Raw genomic sequence first — 23,499 nt, forward strand, 5'->3', positions numbered from 1 at the left:
GTCCAAAACATCTGCAGAGCCAGAGGTTGCAGAGCCTGCACTGTGTCACCCCCTGCATTAATCCACATCATGCACCCTCGATGACCCATGGCCAAGTGGTTGGCGGATGCAATGGATGTGTGAATAGATGCAACGGGTGAATGTGGCAGCGACGGAAATCAGAGCCTTTGAACCATAGCTGCTGATCACATGTCATGACCCAGGCGACCTCTGTATACTTGCAAAACAATCTCACAGTGTTATCATGTTTTATCCTTGCGGCTCACGCCTCCTGCTTCTGAGCGCTGTTAAGTCAGTGTTATTAATATCTAATTGAACAGCCCTCAATGTATTGACCTCAGAAGCAGTGGTGGAATTGGGTGGGAGCGGTTGGGAGCAGTGTTCCTCTTCTTTTTAAATGAAGTTTTATTGTGCCTATACTTTTATTTTAAAAAGAAAGTGCAGCGGAATGGATTGGATTTACTTACACTTCAGTGCACTCCGCTGATTGTTCTTAAACAGCAGGCGAGTTGGTTTGGGGCAGAATATGTTTCTAATGCTGACAAATTGCGCTACAACTGTACATAGTCTGCTAGGGGCTTTGAAGTGCAGGTGGGAGGGGAGCTGGGGCAGGCCGGCTGGGAACACAGTTCCACTACTTAGCTTCGTACACTTCGACCACTGCTCAGAAGGATGAATAGTCGAGCACTGCAGGGCTCGAACCGGTGTCGTGCTGGCAGAGCGGAACTGGCTGAGCTGTACTGCCGACTATGAAATACACTGGCATTGTTTTTGCGATGGATATTTGCATTAAATAAACAGCATCTTGCAATGGTGTATAGTGGCATCCATTGTTGTACCCTATGTGTAACTTTCTGTATACGTGGGTGAGTGTCGTTGTGTGTGCGTGCGCCCGCTCCTCCTGTCTGTTTACACCCAGGGGTTGCACGCAGCCTCCGGCAGGGGAAGCCCTGCCGGAGCTGCCAGCGCTGCCATGGGAAATGCAATCTCCATTCAGCTGTGCAGCATGTGACTTCCTATCCTATGCGATGCCTGAGAGGGTGCTCCCAACTGGGACTTCCTCGGCTAAATCGGCTCCGATCCCCGGAGATTCCGCTCAGAGCCGCAGCTTTGTCCGCCTCCTCCTCCCGTGACTGCGTTTGCCTGGTGTGTGTGTGTGTTTCTCCGTAGTTTCTCATGCGTGCTCTCCTTCTGGTGCCTTTCACAGCCTGCAAGGACCTGGTGACTGCCGCCTGCGATCGCAAGCTGAACACGTTCGTGCAGATCTCGGTGGTGCAGCCGGCAGAGCAGAGTGTGGCCAGACACTGCAGCACGGAAATAGTGGAGGTGAGTGCCTTTTTTTCATTGCACGTCATATATCTTTTTTAGAGACGCTGACAGGCAGCGTGGGCATGTTACCACAGGAGCGTTCCTAGTGAACTTCTGCGCCGTGCGCTGCGCGCTTGTGTTGCTCTTGGCGCGCATTCAGGAATACAAGCACTCGGCTTCGACTTGCCGTTTTCAGAAAACGTAAATTCCTTCCTTCCGCTGCGGACTCCCGGTGTCCTGCAAAAGTCTGGCCGTTGCAGGGCGGCAGCCGGGATGGGTGCAGGGACGCTGCGTTTGTTTTCCTCCGCGGGTAACGAGGGCGCAAGAGTTAACGATGACCGCTTGCCGCTGCCTGCTAATTGCTGAAGTTCACGGCCAAATGCCTGGGCACTTTCTGTACCCAAACGTTGCCATTTTTTGTTTGCCTTATTCCGTTCTTTCCCGGTCGTTTAAGGAGACCGCAAATCTGCCTGAACAATGTGCTCCTGTTTAACCTGGAAAAGGCGGGTACGTAGCTATTGCTGACCTGAGTGCACTGGGAGAGAATGTGAGGGCTGTCCCAGCATCTGTGGTGGTAGCGGTGTAGTTGGTTGTATCCGCCCCCTTGATCGCTCCCATGCTCGGCGTGGTTGCACATTCCCACTGAGGGGCTCCTGGTTTTATTTGGGGGAGCTTCCACTTTTTTTTTTTTACCGATAAAGTATTTCATGTTTTAAATGCAATTAAAATGTACTTTAGGATGGCCACAAACTCGGCTGCCATTCTAACCTTCTTCCATGGTAGAAAGGACTCTTAATGGACGTCAGTCGAGCTCAGTTGGTTGTGTGTATGTTGCAAGGATGTGGTGTGCAGGTAACACGGACCACATGTGGGGTCCCGGAGACATGGTTTCGTTTTTCTTCCTTCCAAGGTCGATTACTTGGATTGCACACATTTTAGAAAGTCTTTTGAAGATGAGTCATGATGACCTATGTCATCTGATCGGTGTTGATTGAGGACCAGCTGCTGATAATATGGCTTGGCCATTCCTAATGGCTAATATTTGATTGGCACTCTGGCTAGGTATAGCAGCCAATCAAGTTGCTCGAATCGCAGCCTGGATCTTGTGAACCGAGTCTGCGTTCTGAGCAAGCTCTGCACTGCTCACATTCTTCCACCACCGCCATCTTCTTTCTCGCGCCCCAGCCACGGTGCTGCCTCTCCCATCCGCCACACTCCCCACGAGAGGCGTAGACAGGGTAGGGCCTGAGGGGCAAGGCCCGCCCAAAATATGGAAATGCCCACCCATCAAAACTTCGTGGCCATTTACAGATGTTAATGTCAGTGTGGTGGGCCCAACTACATTAGCTTCATGCCCCATTTGTTAGGCAATCCTGGCTACGCCTCCCCACCCTCCTAGCCGACACTTATCTAGCCATGCCTACGGTGCTGCTACTTCTTGCCCCTGACCCACACCCACCTGGCTCGTAACAAACATGGAAAAGGAAGCAATGCACAGATTCCTGCCTTACATTTTCATGGCTGCTATCTTAAGTGTGGTTTATTTTGTATGTTTATCAACTGGTCGCTGGGGGCTGTTATTTTACACAAAACCATTGCTCTTTGTACCCTGGTATGCATCCCCAGAGGGCTACTCACAGTGCCAAGGACTGTCTCAGGTATTAAGGGCCTAGGGAGCATTGTCAAACATGCTCCCTTCCCTCGGGCCCTGAGGTGCTACCGCCTGATACATCGCTGGGAACTGGGTGCTCCTCTTATACTTTAGCACCTGTGTCTCCTCTTCCACCTGCCCTTCCCCTAAATGAGCGTCTCGTCTTTTCATAACATTTGTAGTCCTTTCATCTTTCACGATTTGATTGAAACACCACACTTCCTGAGGTCCGCTAGCCTTAGAGCCCGGAGCTACAGGCTATACCAGCATTGTAAAGACCCTCAGCCCTCTCTTCACTAGTTGGACTAGTTTCACTAGTTCTCTAGGTGAGTGCGGCATAGCACAGGGACAACGTGCTAGTCTTGGAAGCAAGACCACATGGAGCAACAAAGGATTGAATCCTGGATCCGCACATAGGAACCAAACCCTGGTGTAAAAAAAACAATGAAATTAAACCGTTGCGTTGACCTGGCAGCTGGTATAGCTGGCAGTTGTGTGGCTAGAAGTTAATGGTCTTCCCATTTGACGGTTCATGGAAGAGTAGGCACACCCCAGGTCCCCTTACACAGCCTTTCAGAGGCGCATTTCCTAGCAGCCAAGGGGAGGCTTGATGCCAGAGAGGAAATCCTTGGTCACTCTAATCTGGAAATGGGATATTGCAACCTCTCCAATATAGTTTATTCAGGATTGCACGCAATCTCCATTTTCACTGGTCTCCTTGGAATATGGGGAAATGGACAATACTGCCATCAAATGCATGTTGGTTTTTTAAAAGCTAGATAGAGAATACTTTACGCATGTTTTGTACTTGCTGAAAGTGAGCAATTTCCGGCAAGAGGTTTTTGAACGTATTGATTTAATATTAGGTACTCCTTTTCCAAGCTTACCTATCAAATGTATTTTGGGACTAATACCAGAATCAATTGACATTTCTAGAAATACATTGAGATGGGTATATAGATCACTTATAGGAGCCAAAGAGTACGCATTAAAAATCCTGAGAGGTCTTACTATACCTATAGTGGAAGATTGGATACACAAATTGGTGATCTTGTCAAGAAGAGAAATACATTTTTAAAGGCAAGAGTAGAGAATATGACATAATGTGGGGTTCATTTAACAAACTATATGGCTATGAACTGGGGTATCCAATTCAGCTCTTTAAGACGAGGCAGCAATACTTGGAGACAGATGGAGATGCAGAATATTACTCAAACATCAATAATCAAAACGGACTCAGGAAGTTTATCTAAAACAGGGAGTTACAACAAACATCAACACGTTGGCTCGATCTTCACACTCAATACAACACATAAAAAAAGCAGGTTATGTACTAAAAACTCCTCATCATTGACGTTTACCTATGTTGCAAACTACAAAAACCTATTTGGAATGGTGATAGGTTTACAAGGAACATCTAGATATACATTTCATACTTGTCAGGGAAGGTGATTGGGTCTCTAACATCAGGTGGAGCAACTAAGCCCTCCTTTGGTGCAAGTTACTACAAACGACATCAAATACACGACGACTCATTGGTTACATAAACTAAAGGGCTCTTTATTACGTGGCCATCTATCATTGGTTGGCACCCTTGTACCCATCTGTAAGATTCCACCTACACAAGCAGCACACAGGCTGGCTTCCAGGTGCTGGTGGGTTGGTCATAACCATAGCTTCCCACCAATTATCCCTGAGATCCATCATCATACTTCCAGTATGCCTGTCAATTAAGGCTTTGAACTCAGCCTTGAAAATGTTCTCAGTGTTGGAGAATAAGAGGCAGTATATCATACTCTGTCTTCTTGGTTTCGATACAGCTTGTCATAGTGTCTATTTTCATCTGACCACGTGACTGCATACCATGTTTTCGTGCCTTGCTGCATTTAAAATACTATTATTTGATGAACCTCTGACGTCTTTGATGTTCTCTCCTCACCTAAGACAGAAGTCTTGTTCTTTCATACGTTCTGTAGCTGTTTGTACGCACGTTCAGGCCCACGGTGGCCTTGACCTCCTGGTCTTGCGCCAACCAAGGCTTGCTTTGATTCACCTCCATGGTTAAGTTTTCGCTTTCTGACTGCGACACACTGGAAAAAGCCTTTCTGCTTTCTGGGTCCAGTTTTGCTAAAGGGCGTTCTGTGAAATTGTCCATAGTTCATAATTTGCTATACATATACGTTGGTGCATCGCTGCAATCTATTCACTATAAAACTAGCCTTTAATAGTACTTTGTCTATTTGTGTTGCTGCTTCTGTACAATTGTAAAATGACTTAATATCTTTGTTAGTCTACATTCATCTATGATAGTTTAGCATGAGCTAATCCACTCATTCATTCTTGCATTCATTTAGTATAGGCCATGTTTGAGCACTATAGTTTGTTTTGATTATAGATCGATATTTGCTCAGAACCATGTTATTATGTACACTTGGTAGTATGTATAGCACAATGTTAGTTTTGAGGTGCTAGAGAATGTGCTCCGTTCTTGTCCATTATGAATTAGGCTGTTAGCGGAGTGTGAAAGAAGTAGCCGAACACAGTGTAAACGTTTTCATAAAAACCTGTCTATTGGCAGACTGTCAGATCCTTTAGCACAGAGAAACAGCCTTGGCTGGCTGCAGAGAAATGCTTGTTTTAGTTCTGAATGAGACTGCCTCGATGTGTGAAGACAGGAATGTTAACGATATGCTGTTCTTCTTGGAATAGAAATGTAGAGTACATGTCACTGTGAACCAGTACAGTATATGATTATGCTATGCTGGTTGAAATTATGCATGCACGCACATAGCCGTAGTATGCACATAGCCATAAGAATGTTTTATAGGCACACAAATGCACATTGAATGCGTCATTGCTCTATAAAACAGCAGGTTGCTGTTCTGAACAGTAGGTTCATCGGGCTGAGAGCTAGAGAGCTATAGCCAGACGGAAGAAGTCTGTCTCACAGACACAGTCTTAGGCTGGTTGTGTGAGGTAGAACTAGGCTGGAAGGGTTGGGTTTGCTAAATGCACTCGTAGCCAGAGAGTATTCTGCTTGTTAGTGATTAGTGACATTTTGTGATGCATGAATAAAGATGCATTTTGCTTTGAAACATCCGATTCATGTGTCTCTATGATCTCTTGTTATATTTTGTTTCCATAGCATAGCATTTTCATAATTAACATCTTCTTTATTATTTCTGAAGCATAAGCATCTTCACCTCGAGCTCGAAATGTTGCTCATCTTTGGCACCTCCTCCTTTAGACCCATGGCATGTCTATAGTCTTCAGCTTTTTTGCCTCGTTCCTGGGTACGTCAGCTCAGCTCTTCATGGCATCACCAGTCTTCTCTTTTGCTCAGTTTTCACACTCCCTCTGGGATTTCATTCAAATGGCCATCATATTGTCGTAAATGCAGGTATGGCTTTCTCAATGGAAATCTTGCTTCCAGGATTCTCCTTGGTATTTGTATCTTCACTGGCAATGCACCTGTCCCACACTCTGGCTCCCAACATATAGGCAGCATGGGGGAGGAGCTTTGGATGGAGGTAATTGGCTCCACCTCTACACTCCCCCCTCTGGGCGATTCATCGACCACTCTCTCATTAGTCTTCACATGTAGACATCCTTGTCTGAAGAAATTATTCTTTGGGACCCAGATCTTTGACTCCTTTCAGGCATCCTGCTGACTTCACATGTCAATCAGTACTCCAGGACATAAGCATGCATTGTCCACTTGGATTGCAATAGATCCATTTCCCCACATGTTTGTTAAGGTTCTTTGGGTACAGGAACTTTGTTCCCTCAGGTGAATGGATGCTGGCCCTTAGATAGTTTCTGATCTCTTCGTCTGTCAGCTCCTTAGTCTTCCATCCTGATTCAACATCAATCATGATCTTCATTCCTACAGCTTTCTTTGCAGTCTTCTTGCACTGTGAGAGTATTATCCTGATCGCACAAAATCCAAGCATTAGCATCACTATCAGGGCTCCTAGGAACTTGAACATATCTGCTTCCATTGTGGAACCCACAGAAAAGAGTGATCCAAACCAACTGTCATCAGCAATGTCTTCCATATTGTCTATCATTTGGACGGGTAACTTTGTCAGCATCTCTATAACCTCTGTCAAGGTACCATTTTCGTCATCATGGGAAGGTGTGAATGTGCAACATGATTCTCCAATTTTGGCACAAACACCTCCATCCATAGCTGTGATCATGTCAAGAACATATCTATTCTGAAGAGTCATCATTCATATGGCTCTCATCTCTTCCTTGATAGTATTGAATCCTTTGATAGTTGTGTTGATCGTCTGCAACAATTCCCATCTGGTTATTGTTAACCACTTAGTATTTGCATCTGTCTGGATCCTGGACATACAGATTATCGTGAATATCGATGAAGTCTTACTAAACAATCTGTGTTCGTATGGAATAGAATCAAAGGCTTCAATCGACTTGGCTGAGAAATAGTTCTCTCTCTTCATTCGATTCAAGAGTTCAGCAGCTCTCTTCTTCCTCAGGTGAGCGTCTGCTTTTGGTAACTCACCAATGTTCAGGTCACTTTTCCATGCTGGAACATGGACATTTACTTTAGAACATAGTCCTCCCCAATCCTTGGCAGCTTCATGTAAACTCTGGATCCACCAGCCCAGTAGTGATCCATTATCACTGCAGTTCCAGTGCTCGTTCCTGGCACGTCAAAGATTCAACCACAATTCTGATTTTCTCCAAGTTTCCTTGTTTCATTGTTTCTGAAACACAGCTTTGCATTTTCCAGAGGCACTATCTGCAAAGGCCCTCCTTTGTCTTCAACCCATGTTAGTAGTTTAGCAAGTCTTGACCATAGTGGTTTGCATCCATTTTCTACAATGTCAATGGTTGGATTGTCGCGCCCAATCACTACCCACGCTCTGCAGATAACCATTCATTCTTCCCATCCATCTGGAGAAAGTACTGACCCCCAAATCTGCATCTGGCCTCTGTTCTTCTATTTTCAAATGTCTTCTGCAGACTTTCCTGGATTCTCAAGTCTGCTGTTTATTTTCCATCTGATTCCACCCCCTTTCACTCCATGCTGTTCGTATCTTATCACATGATTCTTACTGTGGGCTCTTGCTTGTGTTTTAGTATCTTGCACAGTCCTCTTCATTTGGATCTGTCCATTCTGTTGTCCATGCTAGATATGCTGTTCGGCCCATTAATTGATCTCTTGCTCGGCAGAGTGCAATGTGAGACAGGCAGTGCGCTGTCTGGACCTCTATTTCAATAGCTATGAATATCTTGGACTTACCCATGCTATAAAGCAGGAGTGCACATACATAGCATTCCGCCTCTGAGGTTCCTTTGCCTACCTCATTCATGTACTGATGCCACATATTCTTCTACAAATGTAATGTGCTGTCTAGATAATCATTCAAGTCATGATCATCTTCACTTGTACTTCTCTTAGATTTACTTCTCGCCTCATGAGCTTTTATAATCCTCTTATGAAGTATATCTGCATAATTCCCTCCCACTGGGGGAATCATAGGGACATTTGTCAGTGCAATTGAGTTTTTACATGTGGTACTGGTGTAGGAACATTCCCATAAGGTCTCTTTCTGTTGGCAAAATACGAAGGTAGCATAGAATTATGAAAAACTTGCAAAGCCGACCTCCCCCCAAAGGGAAGCACAGACGTATCTGCCACAGACCTAGGTGCTTCCATATGCACCACTGGAATAGGAACAATCACATAAGGCCTTGGTTGCCTTACACTTGCCATTTCCGTACCCTCCTGTTGCATAGGAATATATACAGGAACTACTGCCTTGTTTGGATCTACATAATAGACAGTACGTACTGTGTGAGAGAGAGAGAGAGAGAGAGAGAGAGAGAGAGTAGAATGATAATGGATATAATGCATGTGTAGATTATATACCAATAAGTCCAACGTATACAACAATAGCCTCTTGCACCTCGTGGAGGTCTCTCGTTGTTTGCCACGTTATTGTTGCTATCAATGTTACCCATTTTCTACTTTTACTTTTAGGGAAGGAAAAACCAAACTTAAATCGGGTAACCTCATAAAATAGTCTGGCAATTAGTGTATTTGCTCCACAAGCTCCATGAGCAACTGGCTGATGGCAGGATAGTGATAGGGTTCCTGATGAATACAAAAGAATCGTCCTTTCGCCAATCCAAATGAGGATGTGCTTGCAGTAAGTCGTGAAAGACCAGGGCCAGTAAATTATGGATGTTGTCGCTAGACAAACCCATTCAGGATGCTCTCTGTGTTGTCTTGGACAATAGACGGACGTGCTCAATTATATCATGTAGCAATTGATTGCCGGTTGATTCCTAGGATCTCTCAGAAATACACGAGTGTTGGTTTGTCGTCCAACAAGGTGCATGCATTCTTCAATCAAGAAATAAAAGACCATTCCAACTAGTCTATGAGCATCTTCATCAGATAGAGGAATTTGTATTTTCCATACAGTACTCAGGAAGCTGGAGGATTTGCTCAAGTATGACTGCAAGCAATCTCCTCAGGAATGGACATCTTTAGGATCTTGCAAAAACAAGTAAACATCAGTAGTTCTCTCAACCAATGATGGATATGCACGAAGAATGAAGAGTAAAACAGTAAGAATGATCCGATGAACGTTGCCATTAGGCACCACCATGGGCACCTCCAAAGAGAAACTCAGTGAGAAATAAACCAGGGAAAGGCTCCCTTTTCCAATTGTCAAAGATGAATTCTAGGTCTGGCATTTCTTTTCAAGACTTCAATATGTCTCAGTCCAATGTTTAGCAAACTCCTGTGGCTCAAGAACAATAGCTTTTTTCTTTCACTTCTTGTTTAGCAGCTACATAGAGTGTCTCGAATGAACCACAGTCCAATGAACTCTTTATCTGTCTCCTGGTTAGTCTCTGCATCCTTCTTCCTCATCATCAATCTAATCTGCATATGCTGAACTACTTCTCTGTTGTCTGCTTCTAAATGGGGTGGGGTGTGGGGGTCTCGTCGTTGTAGCTCTTTACGTCTCCCAGGAATATCCAAGCATGTTTTCCTAAAACCTTGACTGCTGATGGAGTAATGTCCCCAACAATGAACAGACCATTAAACCTGGGTTGATGGCATTTGTGGACAAAGTTCCGGTTCAGAACCTGATCTCCGGGAAAAAGCTTTGGCAATAGAAGTTAATTTGATCCGGTTGCTGTACGGTTTTCATCTGTGTACTGAGACCGACACCCATTCCGCTTGACTTGTTCTGAAATGACAGAAATACCTGTAGTCGATACATGTTAAGTAGGCACGTAGCTTATTTCCTAACAATTCTGCTGTCATCTGGGCATTACGTCTAGCATCACTTTTAGTCCTCAATGGAGGTGTGGGAGGCGTTCTCATTCACCTCCCTGTTAGTAGTTCATGGGGTGTAAGATGATGGTCAGAGCCTGGTTGATTCCTCTATGTATATAATGCAAGAGGCATGCAATGCAGCCATCCTTTTTGCAATGTTAACTTAAGCTTGGCTATCCTTTCTTTTAGCAGCCCATTGAGTCTCTCACATAATCCATTGATAAGGTGATAAGATGAAGCAAACAAATGCTTTATACCAAGCAATAAACTGATCTGCTGTAATACTTCATTCACAAAATGTGGGCCATTATCTGATCTTCATACCTCACATATTCTCCATCTAGGAAATACTTCTTGAACTAGGAACTTCACAGCGCAAGTGGCATCTGGATGTGTGCATGGGCCAGCTTCGACCCACTTTGAGAAGGGGCACACTACCACTATCATATATCTATAGCCATTACAGACCTGCAGCATATCAACATAATCAATATGTAAATGCTGAAAAGGACCATTTGGTCGAGTTATAACTACTCTGACTGTTAGCAGCATGTGCCCAGCAGTAAACCTTTGACATATGATGCAATTTACTACATAAAATGCAACGCATTCTAACAAATTTGGTACGAACCATTCCTCCTCAATACTTGCTGCAAGGCTTTCCCTAGTGACATGCGCAGGGTAGTGTAGCTGTTCCAATGCCACCCTTAATAAGGCGACAGACATCACTGGTTTACCATTGCTTTCCTGTCGCCACAATGCCTCAGAAATGGATAAAGATCACCGCCTCCATGTCCACAGATTTTTCTCATCCTGTGGTGTGTCACCTTAGTCTTCCATTAATTGTGTCTTCGACAAGTTATTGAAACATTCATCTATAATCATCATCACCACCATTCTTTCATTCCCATCATGCATATCAAAGCTCATGATATCCTTTGAATATGCAACTCGTTTTGCTTCGTCATCTGTGGCTTGGTTTCCACGTGAAATAAAATCTGCTCTCTTAGTGTGAGCTGAGCACTTAACGATCGCGATGGCTTCTGGGAGCTGTAGTGCTCTAATAAATCTGTCCAATAAGGTGGCGTGTTGCACTGGAGTGCCGCCTGCTCGGAGGTAGCCCCTCCTTTTCCAACGTGCTAGCCCTGTATGTACTGTCGATGTTATATAGGCGGAGTCAATGGACACAGTTACTTCCTGGTCTGAGTGGTTCTCGAGCACAACAATAAGCACCACTTATTCTGCAGCCTGTGCTGTGAAGTGAGACGGTAGTCGTACACATGTCATTACTTCGAATTCCCCGTTAGCCAAGTGCCTTATCACAGCGGCACATTAATATCTTTGCCCATCACTTTGATCTATCTTTGAAGACCCATCATTAAAGAGGATCTCCCCAGCTGCCACGGCATTCTCTTTCACTCTCGGAATCTCGTCATAGAATTCTTCATAATTCGAGCAACCATGTGCTCGTCGTCTGCCAGTGGTTCGGCTACAAACGTGGCAGGGTTCACAGTATTACATCTGACTATTTTAATCGCTGGATTTGATATAACCACCTTATAAGCCGAAGCCCTTTGAGATGTCAATGTGCCCTTAGGTTTTTCCAAAACCGCAAATAATGCATGTTCAACAAAAATCTTCATGGAACGCCCCATTACTATGCTGGCAGCCTTCTCTATAGAGAACGGGGCGGCTGCCAAAGATTGTTCGCAAGGTAAGTGACCCATTATTACTGGGTCCAAGATCCCACTGTAATAGGCTAAACGCCTGTACCCCAAAATAGTTCTCTGCGTGAGTACTGCCATGATAACTGTTCCATTTGTGTGTGAAAACAAAAATAATTCCTCAGAATAATTGGGAATCCCTAAAATTGGAGCTGTGCAAATTGCCATTTTTAACTCATCAAACCCTTCCTCCATGTCCTCGGGCCATATAATCTTTTGCTGACTTACTTGAGCCTTTTTCAGGGCCTGCAACAATGGCCTTGTGTATGAACTATAATCAAATACCCATGCCCTCACATAATTTCATAATCCCAAAAATTGCTACATGTGCTTTATCGTGTGTGGTTTTGCTGTTTTCAAACTGGTCTCAGCCCCTTCAGGTGTAACTTTCTTTCCTTCATGCAAAATTAACTGACCTATGTATAACACCTGTTTTTGGCAATACTGAAATGTATCTTTGTCCACTTTATATCCTTTCTCTGCGATCCCCCTTGTGGCAATGGCATGAACATCTTATCTGCCGTTCCCTTATCCCACTCTACTGTACTGCTTAAGCTCGGGTGCATGTTTTGGCAATTGTCTGCACAAGTGTGTAAGTGGAGTAATATCTTCCATCATGACTTAGTCGCAAACGACTGTCACTACCTACCGTTATTTTTCACAGATCAAATGCTTTCCAGAAAAATACCACAATATGATTGTGCACCAATCGTCACAGCTCCAAGCACTCTATCAGGTTTTACTTTAATCTAACTATTCACTGAACATGATCAGTCGACTAATAAATAATCACATTTCAAATCTTAATATTTCCACCACAGTCTATTTCTTCCTCATTCTTTCAATAATTAATTTCTTTACCACATAAACCATACACAATACACAAACAGACAGACAATACTGACAGACTGGCCGGACCACATATATCTTCATCAAAGCTCCTCATGATTCAGATGAGTATGAGCTGTCCTCTTTAACAACACCTTTTTCGTTAGTAGCCTATACATGTCCACTTGGACTTTAGGACAAGCTCCTTCTAAACATCCTTGACGTAGGTTAACGGGCTCTTCATATAGATGGCTCCTCATCTATATCTCTTAAACTATGACGCTCATCATCTTAAACTATGACTTTCCTCATCTTTAAATAAATAATAAAATACCCCAACCAACCCTCTGTTACACTTTCCCCGTTATCACTTTTTCCCACTCAGTTCTCATTCAGTTTGCCACCTCACTCGGCCTACTCACCATTCGTGTTTTTGACTTCCGACCCTCAGGATCGCCACCTCCTCAACCGGCCGCTTCAGACTTCAGTCCGCTCAGCTGCCTTTAGATGTCGGGAGGGGATTTTTCGCTTGCAAACGAGGGGCCTGTCCCACCTGTGCTTGCAAGTTTTATTTTAAACTAAAAGCTGCTATCTACTAGGAGCTTCACATTGTTTCAGCAAAATGGCGGATGACGTCCAATATTATCGGGACCCCAAAGCTTACTACGTCGATGGATCGAAACCATCCTCTGCTATCATGTGAACTGGGGTATCCGACCCAGCCCTTTAAGACGAGGTAGCAATACTTAGACACAGATGGAGGTGCAGAATATTACTCAAACATCAATAATCAAAACTGACTCAAAGTTGGCAAAGTGCATATGTTTCAATATCAATTACCTAAAAAAGGGAGTTACAACGAACATCAACACGTTCGCTCAATCTTCACACTCAATGCAACACATAAAAAAGCAGGTTATGTACTAAAAACTCGCCATCATTGATGTATATCTACGTTGCAAACTAAAACAACCTATTTGTAATGGTGATAGGCTTACAAGGAACATCTAGGTATAAATCGTATACTTGTCAGGGAAGGTGATTGGGTCTCTAACATCAGGTGGGGCAACTAAGCCCTCCTTTAGTGCAAGTTACTACAAACGTCATCAAATACACAACGTCCCATTGGTTACATGAACTATAGGGCTCTTTATTACGTGACCCTCTATCATTGGTTAGCACCCTTGTACCTCAGTGTAATATTCCACCTACACAATCAGCACGCAGGCTGGCTTCCAAGTGCTGGTGCGTTGGTCATAACCATAGCTTCCCACCAATTAGCCCTGGCATCCATCATCACACTTGCAGTCTGCCTGTCAATTAAGGCTTTTAACTCGGCCTTAAAAATGTTCTCTGTATTGGAGAATATGAGGGAGTATAGCATACTCTGGGCCGCATCACGAGTTGGGCTGTATTCCCGGCTGTAATACAGCCGACTGTAATAGCCCTAACACCGACCAGTCCAGTGGTATTACCACCGGATCACGAGTTGGGCCTTAACGGTAAATCCCCATTCCTGATTGGGTCCATTGGATCCAATGGGGAATTTTCTGCGCTAATTATGCGGGCTAATACAGCTGGCTGTAATACAGCCGAAAACAGGGATTTTCACCTCCAGAAAAAAGCTGGAGGTAAAACAGTCGATTTAGCGCCCAACTCGTGATAGGGCCAGCCCTTAAATGCGGCTGTAATACCGTTACATCCGCATTTGAGGGCTACAGCCAAACTCGTGATGAGGCCCTCTGTCTTCTTGGTTTTCGATACAGCACATCAAAGTGTCTATTTTCGTCTGACCACTTGCATGCAGACCATGTTTTCGAGCCTTGCTGCATTTAAAATACTATTATTTGATAAACCTCTGATGTCTTCGATGTTCTCTCCTCACCTACGACCAAAGTCTTGTTCTTTTCACACGTTCTGTAGCTGTTTTTATGCACGTTCAGGCCCGCTGTGGCCTCGACTTACTGGTCTTGGGCCAACCGAGCCTTTCTTTGATTCACCTCCATGGTTAAGTTTTCGCTTTCTGACTGTGACGCACTGGAGAAAGCCTTTCTGCTTTCTGGGTCCAGCTCTGCTAAAGTGCGTTCTGTGGAATCATCCATAGTTCATAAGTTCCTATACATATACATCACCACAATCTATTCACTATATAGCTATCCTTTAAGAATACTTTGTCTACTTGCGTTGCTGCTTCTGTACAATTGTAAAATGACTTAATATCTTTGTTAGTCTACATTCATCTATGATAGTTTAGCATGAGCTAATCCATTAATTCATTCTTGCATTCATTTAGTATAGGCCATGTTTGAGCACTATAGTTTGTTTTGATTATAGATCGATATTTGCTCAGAACCATGTAATTATGTACACTTGGTAGTATGTATAGCACAATCTTAGTTTTGAGGTGCTAGAGAATGTACTCTGTTCTTGTCCATTATGAATTAGGCTTTTAGCTGAGCGTGAAAGAAGTAGCCGAACACAGTGTAAATGTTTTCATAAAAATCTGTCTATTGGCAGACTGTCGGATCCTTTAGCACAGAGAAACAGCCTTGGCTGGCTGCAGAGAAATGCTTGTTTTAGTTCTGAATGAGACTGTCTCAATGTGTGAAGACAGGAATGTTAACGATATGCTGTTCTTCTTGGAATAGAAATGTAGAGTACATGTCACTGTGAACCAGTACAGTATTGGCACCTCCTCCTTTAGACCTATGGCATGTCTATAGTCTTCAGCTTCTTTGCCTCGTTCCTGGGTACGTCAGCTCAGCTCTTCATGGCATCACCAGTCTTCTCTTTTGCTCAGTTTTCACACTCCCTCTGGGATTTCATTCAAATGCCCATCATATTGTCGTGAATGCAGGTATGGCTTTCTCAATGGGAATCTTGCTTCCAGGATTCTCCTTGGTATTGGTGTCTTCACTGGCAATGAACGTGTCTCATACTCAGGCTCCCAACATATAGACCGCATGGGGGAGGAGCATTGGATGGGGGTACTTGGCTCCACCTCTACAGCTAACTAACCCATGTTTTTTTTTTCTCTCCCGCCACACACTATAGGCTAATAGTTGCATTTTTATCGAAGCATAAGAATATGGGTGATTTATTATGAAAAATATGAATATGTTACATAGGTTTCCCATGCTATATTGTAATAAAATATTAAATAGGATGTCATGTATGTATCTGTTGGTAGGATGGAGTCTGTTGCTCTGCCAACTCTCCTCCAATCCACTATGACAGCCTGCCACTTTGACCTTTTGACAAAGCAAAGTCAAAAACAAATGCTTTAACACTTAATGTATGTTTTGTATAACAGACTCAAGGCAAGGTTTTGATATCAAAAGCAAACATTATTTATTTGTACTATTGATAGATTTTTTTATGGTGGCGGAGGCATGGAGGAAGAAGTGGAGCTTAGAAGTGAGGGCAGTATAGGGGAGTGGAGGGGGATGGGGCATCAGTAAAAAGGGGGCAGGGCAGGAAATGCCTGCAAAAGAGTGCAGGACAGAGGAGGACACTCTCCCCAGTAGTTGGCGGGGCAGGCATCATACGGCCTCCCAGGGCGGCAGCGATGAGTGCGGAGGGTATAGCACGGCCCCCGTTGCAGCAGGCAATGAGGAAGGGGAGACCTTCAGAGCGGTCCCCCTAGCAAGCAGAAGTGGGCAGCCTAGGAGGTTCAATACGGCCCCTAGGACAGAGAGTGGAACGCCTCACCCGAGATGAGGAGAGCAGCAGGAAGGGGTTGGTGCAACCTCTCTGAAAAGACGACAGAGGAGCATCAGGGTGGACACCCCGTGCTAGCCAGAGGAGGATCTGCCCGGCTGAGCGGGCATACGGAACATGATTGGTATATGGCTGGGGATGAGGACACGGGGAGGAGGACTGGTTGTTGTCGGAGGAGAGGGGTCGGGCAGTGGGTTGAACAGGACATGGAAAGACAGAGCGGCAGGTTGGGGGGGTCAAAGCTTGGGGTACTAGGGATATGGGGGAGTGCAGGACAAAAGGGCAGGTTGGCACTGCTGTTATTTTTTGTTCTCACAGTAGGAGCCCTTTGAGGAAAGAAAAGACGAGTAATGGTGTGAAGGGTAGGATGGTGCAGCTGGGTGGCGAGGACAGGGCGACAGGAGGGGTGAGCAGGGAATGGTCTGCTTCATGGGTTAGCTTGGGGACAAGCTGGGGGACCCAATAGAGTGGTGTTGGGGGTGCACCAGGGGAAAGGGGGAAGGATTGGGGCATAACAGCAGGGGCCCTGGTGAGGGCGGAAAAGGGCAGAATTAACTTCAGTTGAGGTTGAGATGGATAAGGTACCGAAGCCTGTGGGGCAAGCTGTGGTGGAAGCGGAGACTGAGGGCCCAGGAGAGGGCACAGAGAAATCAAAGAAGCTACCCTATATGGGTATTACGAAGCTGTTGATACTTGATGCTGGCGACAAAAGAAAAGATTTGGTTTGGGGCGTTTCCAGATGTTTTTAAGCTGTTGCACAGGGACGTGAGAGTTTAGGAAGGGTCAAAGGAAAAGGTGTGGGTGCTGGCAGCAAGGTCACAGGTGCCGGTTACGATTGAGAACTGGACGTCAGCATTTTTAATGTACGCTAGCAGCTATTGTGGGAATTTCCGTGAGAGATGTGTAGCATTATTTAAGTACATAGATGTTATTAGGAAAGCTTGTACTCGTTTTGGAGGATTTGCGTGGGTGAGGTATGACGAGGAGTTCAAGGCGAGAATGGGGGAGGACCAGCTAGCAGTGTGGGGGGAGATTGATATGGACCTATGGTTGCAGTGGATGGCGCCTAAGCTCCATACGGAGCTACTTAAGCTTTGCAAGGGAGACCTTGAGAGCGAGGAAATTGTTTACTAGAGTGGGACTTTATACGTGTACAAAGACAGAAGGCAATGGTGCTCATGAGAGTGCAGAAATCACTCTCTGGAAGAAGTTATTCCTAAAATAAAAGTATGGCCAAGAAATTTCCGAATGATTCGATCGTCCTACTTCGGATGTCGTTATAACTGCATGTCACAGAGGCACTCTGGTATTGAGCTTTCTTTTAAATAATCATCCGAATCTTATGGCTTGCTTCTTTTAAGTAAACAAATGCTACATTTCCCAGAATGCTTTAGTTTATCAAATGAAAGATCATCATGAAAGGGTGTCCTGATCACACTTCGTTTATATCTTAGTCAGGTTTTGTTTAGTGTCTTTGTATGCAATTTCTTGTCTGAGGGTGTCCATTTCTCCTTCGAAAGATACCCTCCCCAGAACTTTTGATTTTGCCTCGGGAGGTTAACTCGGGGGCAATGGGTTTATCTTGGATGCAAGACAACGCTAGCAACAAACGTTTGAATCCCGCTCCCATGCTCAGAGACTGGTTTCTGGTAATGAGCACATTATAAATGATTAAGATGCCGAAATCCGGATAACTCACATGACCACTTATTTGCTGAACTTTTCAAACTTTTAGGAGATTTAGATAGTCAAGTTCAGACAGTCCGATTCAGCTGCCTGAATAAGGAACATGCACCTGAAGCTATTTTTGGACAGGGCATTTACAAAAAAATATTTTAGGTGTGATTTTGGGCTTCGCTGAACAGAATGTAATATAATTTGATATTTTTTCACAAACCTTTGCAAAGGCATTATCTGTGTTTCATAGAAACAGGTCGGCTGTGATAGTCTGGCAGGGGCTTTGGGATTTAGATTGAGACCGATTTCACTTCGTCTGCCAGAGCCATCACCAACTTCCTTGCATATTTTGTGCTGGAGCGGTTTTATTGAAAGTTTAGCTCAATAACTGACAGCGGCACAGACGCTCCTTTTCTATTTAGTACCACACGTTCAAGGAAGGGAAAACGTGTTTGGGGTGTGCTGATAAAACAATAACATCAATGATGCAGTCACAAATGCAATCACTTTCTTGTGATATGCAACCGAGATCCGAAAAATGATCCCTAGAACTTGGCCCATTATCTGAGTACTTTCCCAAAAGCCGATTATGGCAGCTAAACATGAGTGCAATTTGCATGATTGTTTGGTGCACTCTGAGCAGAGCACAGATTAAAAGAAACGCAATCACTGCAGGCTCAGGTGCACCAGAAATGCATGGGCACTTTAGCGCGTGGAAAGTGCAATGCATGCCCTTATTTTACGAAAACCGGTGTGCTTTGTGTACGAGTGCAAAATATGACCAATCAGGCAGCATTCGCCATGCCAAAGTAAACATGCCATGTGCATGATCGTTTGTCATGTCGCCTGCCTTAAATCGGCATGACAACAAGAGCAGCGAATGCACAAATAATAGAACATCGCTCTCGAATCAGGAATGGAAATGCAGTACCCTTTTGGGGGTTTACGCATAATGAGGATGAAATACACGCAGTAGAGTTGGAAAAACGACATGTAGACCAAGGAGGAATATCTTAGGAGAATAGGTTCATACCTTGCATTTGATACTTGCAAGCATGGGGTGAATCAAGAGGTCCAGGGGTTTGTTTCCTTGGTAAACATAATCCATAATGATTGCAGCATTTTGCATTGATAATAAGGCACAATACTGCTGTTCTATCCTGTTCTATCCTGTCTACTCTAAATTAGTTACTGCGCCATTGGAATCGTGCCTAATTTAATTTTGACTATCATTCGGTTTTTGAAATATTAGAATTGAGTGATATTGAAACGTGCAAAAGATATCATCACATGCACCTAGGATCCCCAGTCTTATTGCACACATGCACGTGCATTTCAACATCAATGTGGTGGCAGTGTTATGAAAAGCGCCAATATAATATAGAGGACAGAAAGTTGTCTAATGGGTACAAGAATTTCCATTCCATTCTATCTAGTATAAATTGCTAATGGGATTATTGGAAGTGGCTACATCTTCACTCGATTATCGGACGTATTTACATCAATGTAGGCAATAGTTCTATGTGCTCATGATGCCGTCACCACATGTAGAATCTCCAGCATTATTGTACGTACTGGCATGCATATAAACATCATTATGGCATTGGTTACATGAAAGATGCTGTAAACCATCCGGGGAACAGAATACGTTGTGGATTAATGTAGACATTTGAGTAAATTAAGGGATATCATTTTCTGTGCCACATAAGCAGCATATTTGTGGTTGATTCATTGATTTGGGTTTCTTCATATATTGTCTGCAGATAAGGAGGTATTTACTATGCAACACGTGGGAGGATGCCATTAACTGAAGGGGGCGCTACACTGTCTCTATCAACGAATCAACCCCAGGATATTTGATGTGTCCTAAGGAGATCTCTTTCTTTGGGGTACCACAAGAGGACATTTCTTCATGGGATAATGAGATAAGAATAACATATGACCTTTGGGGGCTAGTTCCATGGAGGTTCTTCTGCACTCGACATTTGTATGTATTCCTTCTCTCCGTACGTTGCTAATACTCCTCTTTAGAGGAGCTATTGTGCTTTTCGACTCGGCATCGAAAATTCTAAGAACAATATAAGGGTCTATTACTCCAAAAAGTATCCAGGTAAATATATTACACTGAGTATATTGGATGTATGTAGGGGTAGGGGGTATACTCTTGCAATGTTGCCTATTTAATTCAATCTTGTATACCCCAACATAAGTCTCTGGAATTATTTATGTTTGGTATACAGTAAGGGATGTGTCTTTTCTTCTTCTGCATTCACTTTGCCATACATCCACTATGTCACATTAATCACTTAATATCTTTACTTCTTCTGTCTTTCACTTCTTCTTTACAGGGGGAGGCCCTCTTAATCCCCTTCTCTTTTCACTCATATTCTTCCGCCTACTTGGCCTTGACTCTAACCTTACAGCTAACCTTACCTTATCCTTTCTCATCATGACAATGTGAAGACGAAGTAAATGTAAAAAGAAGCAAATGTCTAACAAAGTGAATGCAGAAGAAGTAAGTGTAGAAGATGTGTTTTAGGTGAAGCCAAGGGGGGATACCCACAATAGGTCCTCACATTGTGCCTCTCAATGTCTCATGAGGTTAATACTTACCACTAAGCAAATATATTATTTTTGATTTCCTCATTAAAGGAATCTTTATGGAGGTCCATATGCAGACAATTCACTATCAGTTCTTGATGCAAGATCTGAGAGTGATTGAGATATTTAAATATGTAATGAAGATAGTTGTAACGTTTAGATTGAAATGCTCAATTGAAGATGTTTTTGATGTATTTTATTAAGAGTTAGTATGTACCAATATCAGTGGATACAGGAATAATTGCCCTGAGGAAGGCTGGGTCAAAAAACGGAGTGGATCATGAGGTCGAAACTGGTTGGCAATGAAATGTTTACAAATCCAAAAGAGCTTGCAATTTTTTATTTTGTTCAAAGTATATGGCAGTGTCTAAATATGTTTCAAAGTTGTTATATTTCATACTAGCTGTGATTTTGTTTTTGTTTTGTTAATGTTTCTAAGTTAAGTGGTCTAATTTATTTCAACAAATGTGTTTTATTGTCATGTGTCAGTAAGGTTACGGAAATAAGTATCACCAATATTTCGGATATTTAAATATGATTTCAAGATTTTTCTAAAAAACAGCCAATTTTACAATATATCATTTTTGTAATATATGTGATGTTGTTTTACTCATTAGTATTAATAAATACCTTTTAGTGCAATCACGTAAATAATTTAAAGAATGTTGAATAGGAGCCCCTTTGGGACATTTTATGTACGTTTATATGACCAAATCTCTCATTTAGAGGGTCTCTTTCGGAGTAAAAAACGTTTTGTTTTTTGAAGTTTGGATTTTGCTTTTTTGTTATTTAGGAAGGAAAGGGAAGAGAAGAGAATGGAATTAAAGGTGAAAATATAAACAACTCCCCTCAACAAACGAAGTGAAACATATTGGCAGTTCCCCTTACTGTCAGTGGCATCTCAACACCCAAAAACAATTCAGTCAGCATTTTCAAATGTTTCCATGGTGAGGCTTCAAAAAAGTTGGTGCCCACTATCCGTAGTGGCTCAGCCTGAGAAACCCAATTCAGGTATGCCCTTCAGCAAACGCGAACAAAGGTGATTGCATATGCTAGCCAATGGCTGAATGCAAATATATAGTTAACCCACTTTAATAGATGATTGTTTCAATTGATAGATCAACGTAGCTTTGCTTTTGACAATCTTATACGTGGAAGAGGTTTTTTGTTTGGGGTAATATCTTCTTTCTTGCTTGTATTTCGCCTCCTTTTGGATGAAAAGGTTTGATCCCCTCTCCTAAACCTGGGACTTGCATTTTGGGACGCCAGAATCCTGGACCTGGTGGATGTCAACTTGGACATTGTCATTGGCTTCCTGAGTGTCATTTGAAATATTATTTTCCTTCTGATTGAATTCTGCAGTCAATCCAACCTGGGTTTCTACAATTAAGGTCCTAAAGTATCAAGGGTGACTCCAGTGAGCGACAGCCTATTTAGGCCTGTCAAGGACAAAAAGGGCATAGCATGTCAAACACAGGGCATCCAGGCACTGTGGTGTGGTCTAAAGAAGGCAGGACAAAGAATAGTGCCACATCCCTTCCTCCATGCTGCACTCACCCCACCCCTTGGCACTAGCAAGCACCTTTCACCTCTGTGCCTGACTGTGTCTACCTATCTGTTGTCAAAACAAAATCAAAATATCGAGGCGGAGTACCCCAAAAGAAATGCACCGGACACGGGTTACAAAGGAACATACAAAGTACTTTAATTTATACTGAATTCAGTTACAAAGAACAGAACAAAATCAGATAGCTATCGGCCCTCAGTGCAACACAACGAACTCCAGCGTGGTTCAGTGTGTTCAGTGAAAGACGCTGTACATTAGAATTCGTTGCTCTTTTATACTATTTGCGAATACAATGTCCAACCCTACTTTGGGTTAATATTCCTCTAATACATTACTGATCTAGGGTTCATGCTGAGTTCGCATATCCACATGTAACTGGTTTGCTTTTAATACATATATCAACAAGCCTACACGGCAACTGTGTGTTTTGGGATTTCCCATACAGGTCTTCTCAAACATTAATACAATGTAATTAAAAAAGTGTTCTACGTTCAGTATTTGAATACATTGTTCTTAACATATGCTCGCGGATTAGTTTCATTGCACGAGTAATCCTTTAAACACAGGTCAACGAAGGACAAGGTATCAGTTCATGACCTCAACAAGTGGCCTGCAGGCAAGTTACATATTCGATACATGCAGAGGTCAAGACCGCCATGTCTTATTTCGGAATGACATCGTCCACCATTTTAACACACAGGGTGACTTTACGAAGCGAACCTAAAATGGCGGATTGACCTAAAATGGCGGCTTAAATTGATTTTAAGGTCAGGACCTTGCAACACGGATTTCTTTGTGAGTGACTTACAAGCAGCTTGGCGTAGGCCAATATACATATATCCATTGCAATAGGAGGCACGATATACTTTCTCATTTGACAAACCCTCCTTTTGGCCTATGCCAAGTGCTAAACTACTTCTGATCTCCTTGCAAATAGCTCCATGCATCATCGTCCATGCACCCTGAATCGCTGTCGGAAAGATCTATTGCCATTAGGTCATTCGCTAGAATTTCTTTCAACACATATTCCTTGGAAGTTTTATCTGGGGCATACACTTTGTCCTATCGTACCTATCGCTTGTGCGCAACATCCCCC

The 23,499-nt window shown here is 43.4% G+C and overlaps 1 protein-coding gene across 3 annotated transcripts in view; it reads left to right on the plus strand.

Annotated features, from left to right (window-relative positions):
* INPP4B (inositol polyphosphate-4-phosphatase type II B) overlaps positions 1–23,499 on the plus strand; it is a 3,177,224-nt gene that overhangs the window by 464,908 nt on the left and 2,688,817 nt on the right. For all 3 annotated transcript variants that reach the window (XM_069631181.1, XM_069631178.1, XM_069631177.1), the window contains exon 3: positions 1,208–1,326. In XM_069631181.1, the coding sequence (XP_069487282.1) occupies positions 1,208–1,326 (119 nt within the window). The remainder of the gene's footprint in view (positions 1–1,207; positions 1,327–23,499) is intronic.

This window comes from Ambystoma mexicanum, chromosome 6q, assembly GCF_040938575.1.
Source record: "Ambystoma mexicanum isolate Mex_15411 chromosome 6q, UKY_AmexF1_1, whole genome shotgun sequence".
NCBI classification, from domain to species: Eukaryota; Metazoa; Chordata; class Amphibia; order Caudata; family Ambystomatidae; genus Ambystoma; species Ambystoma mexicanum.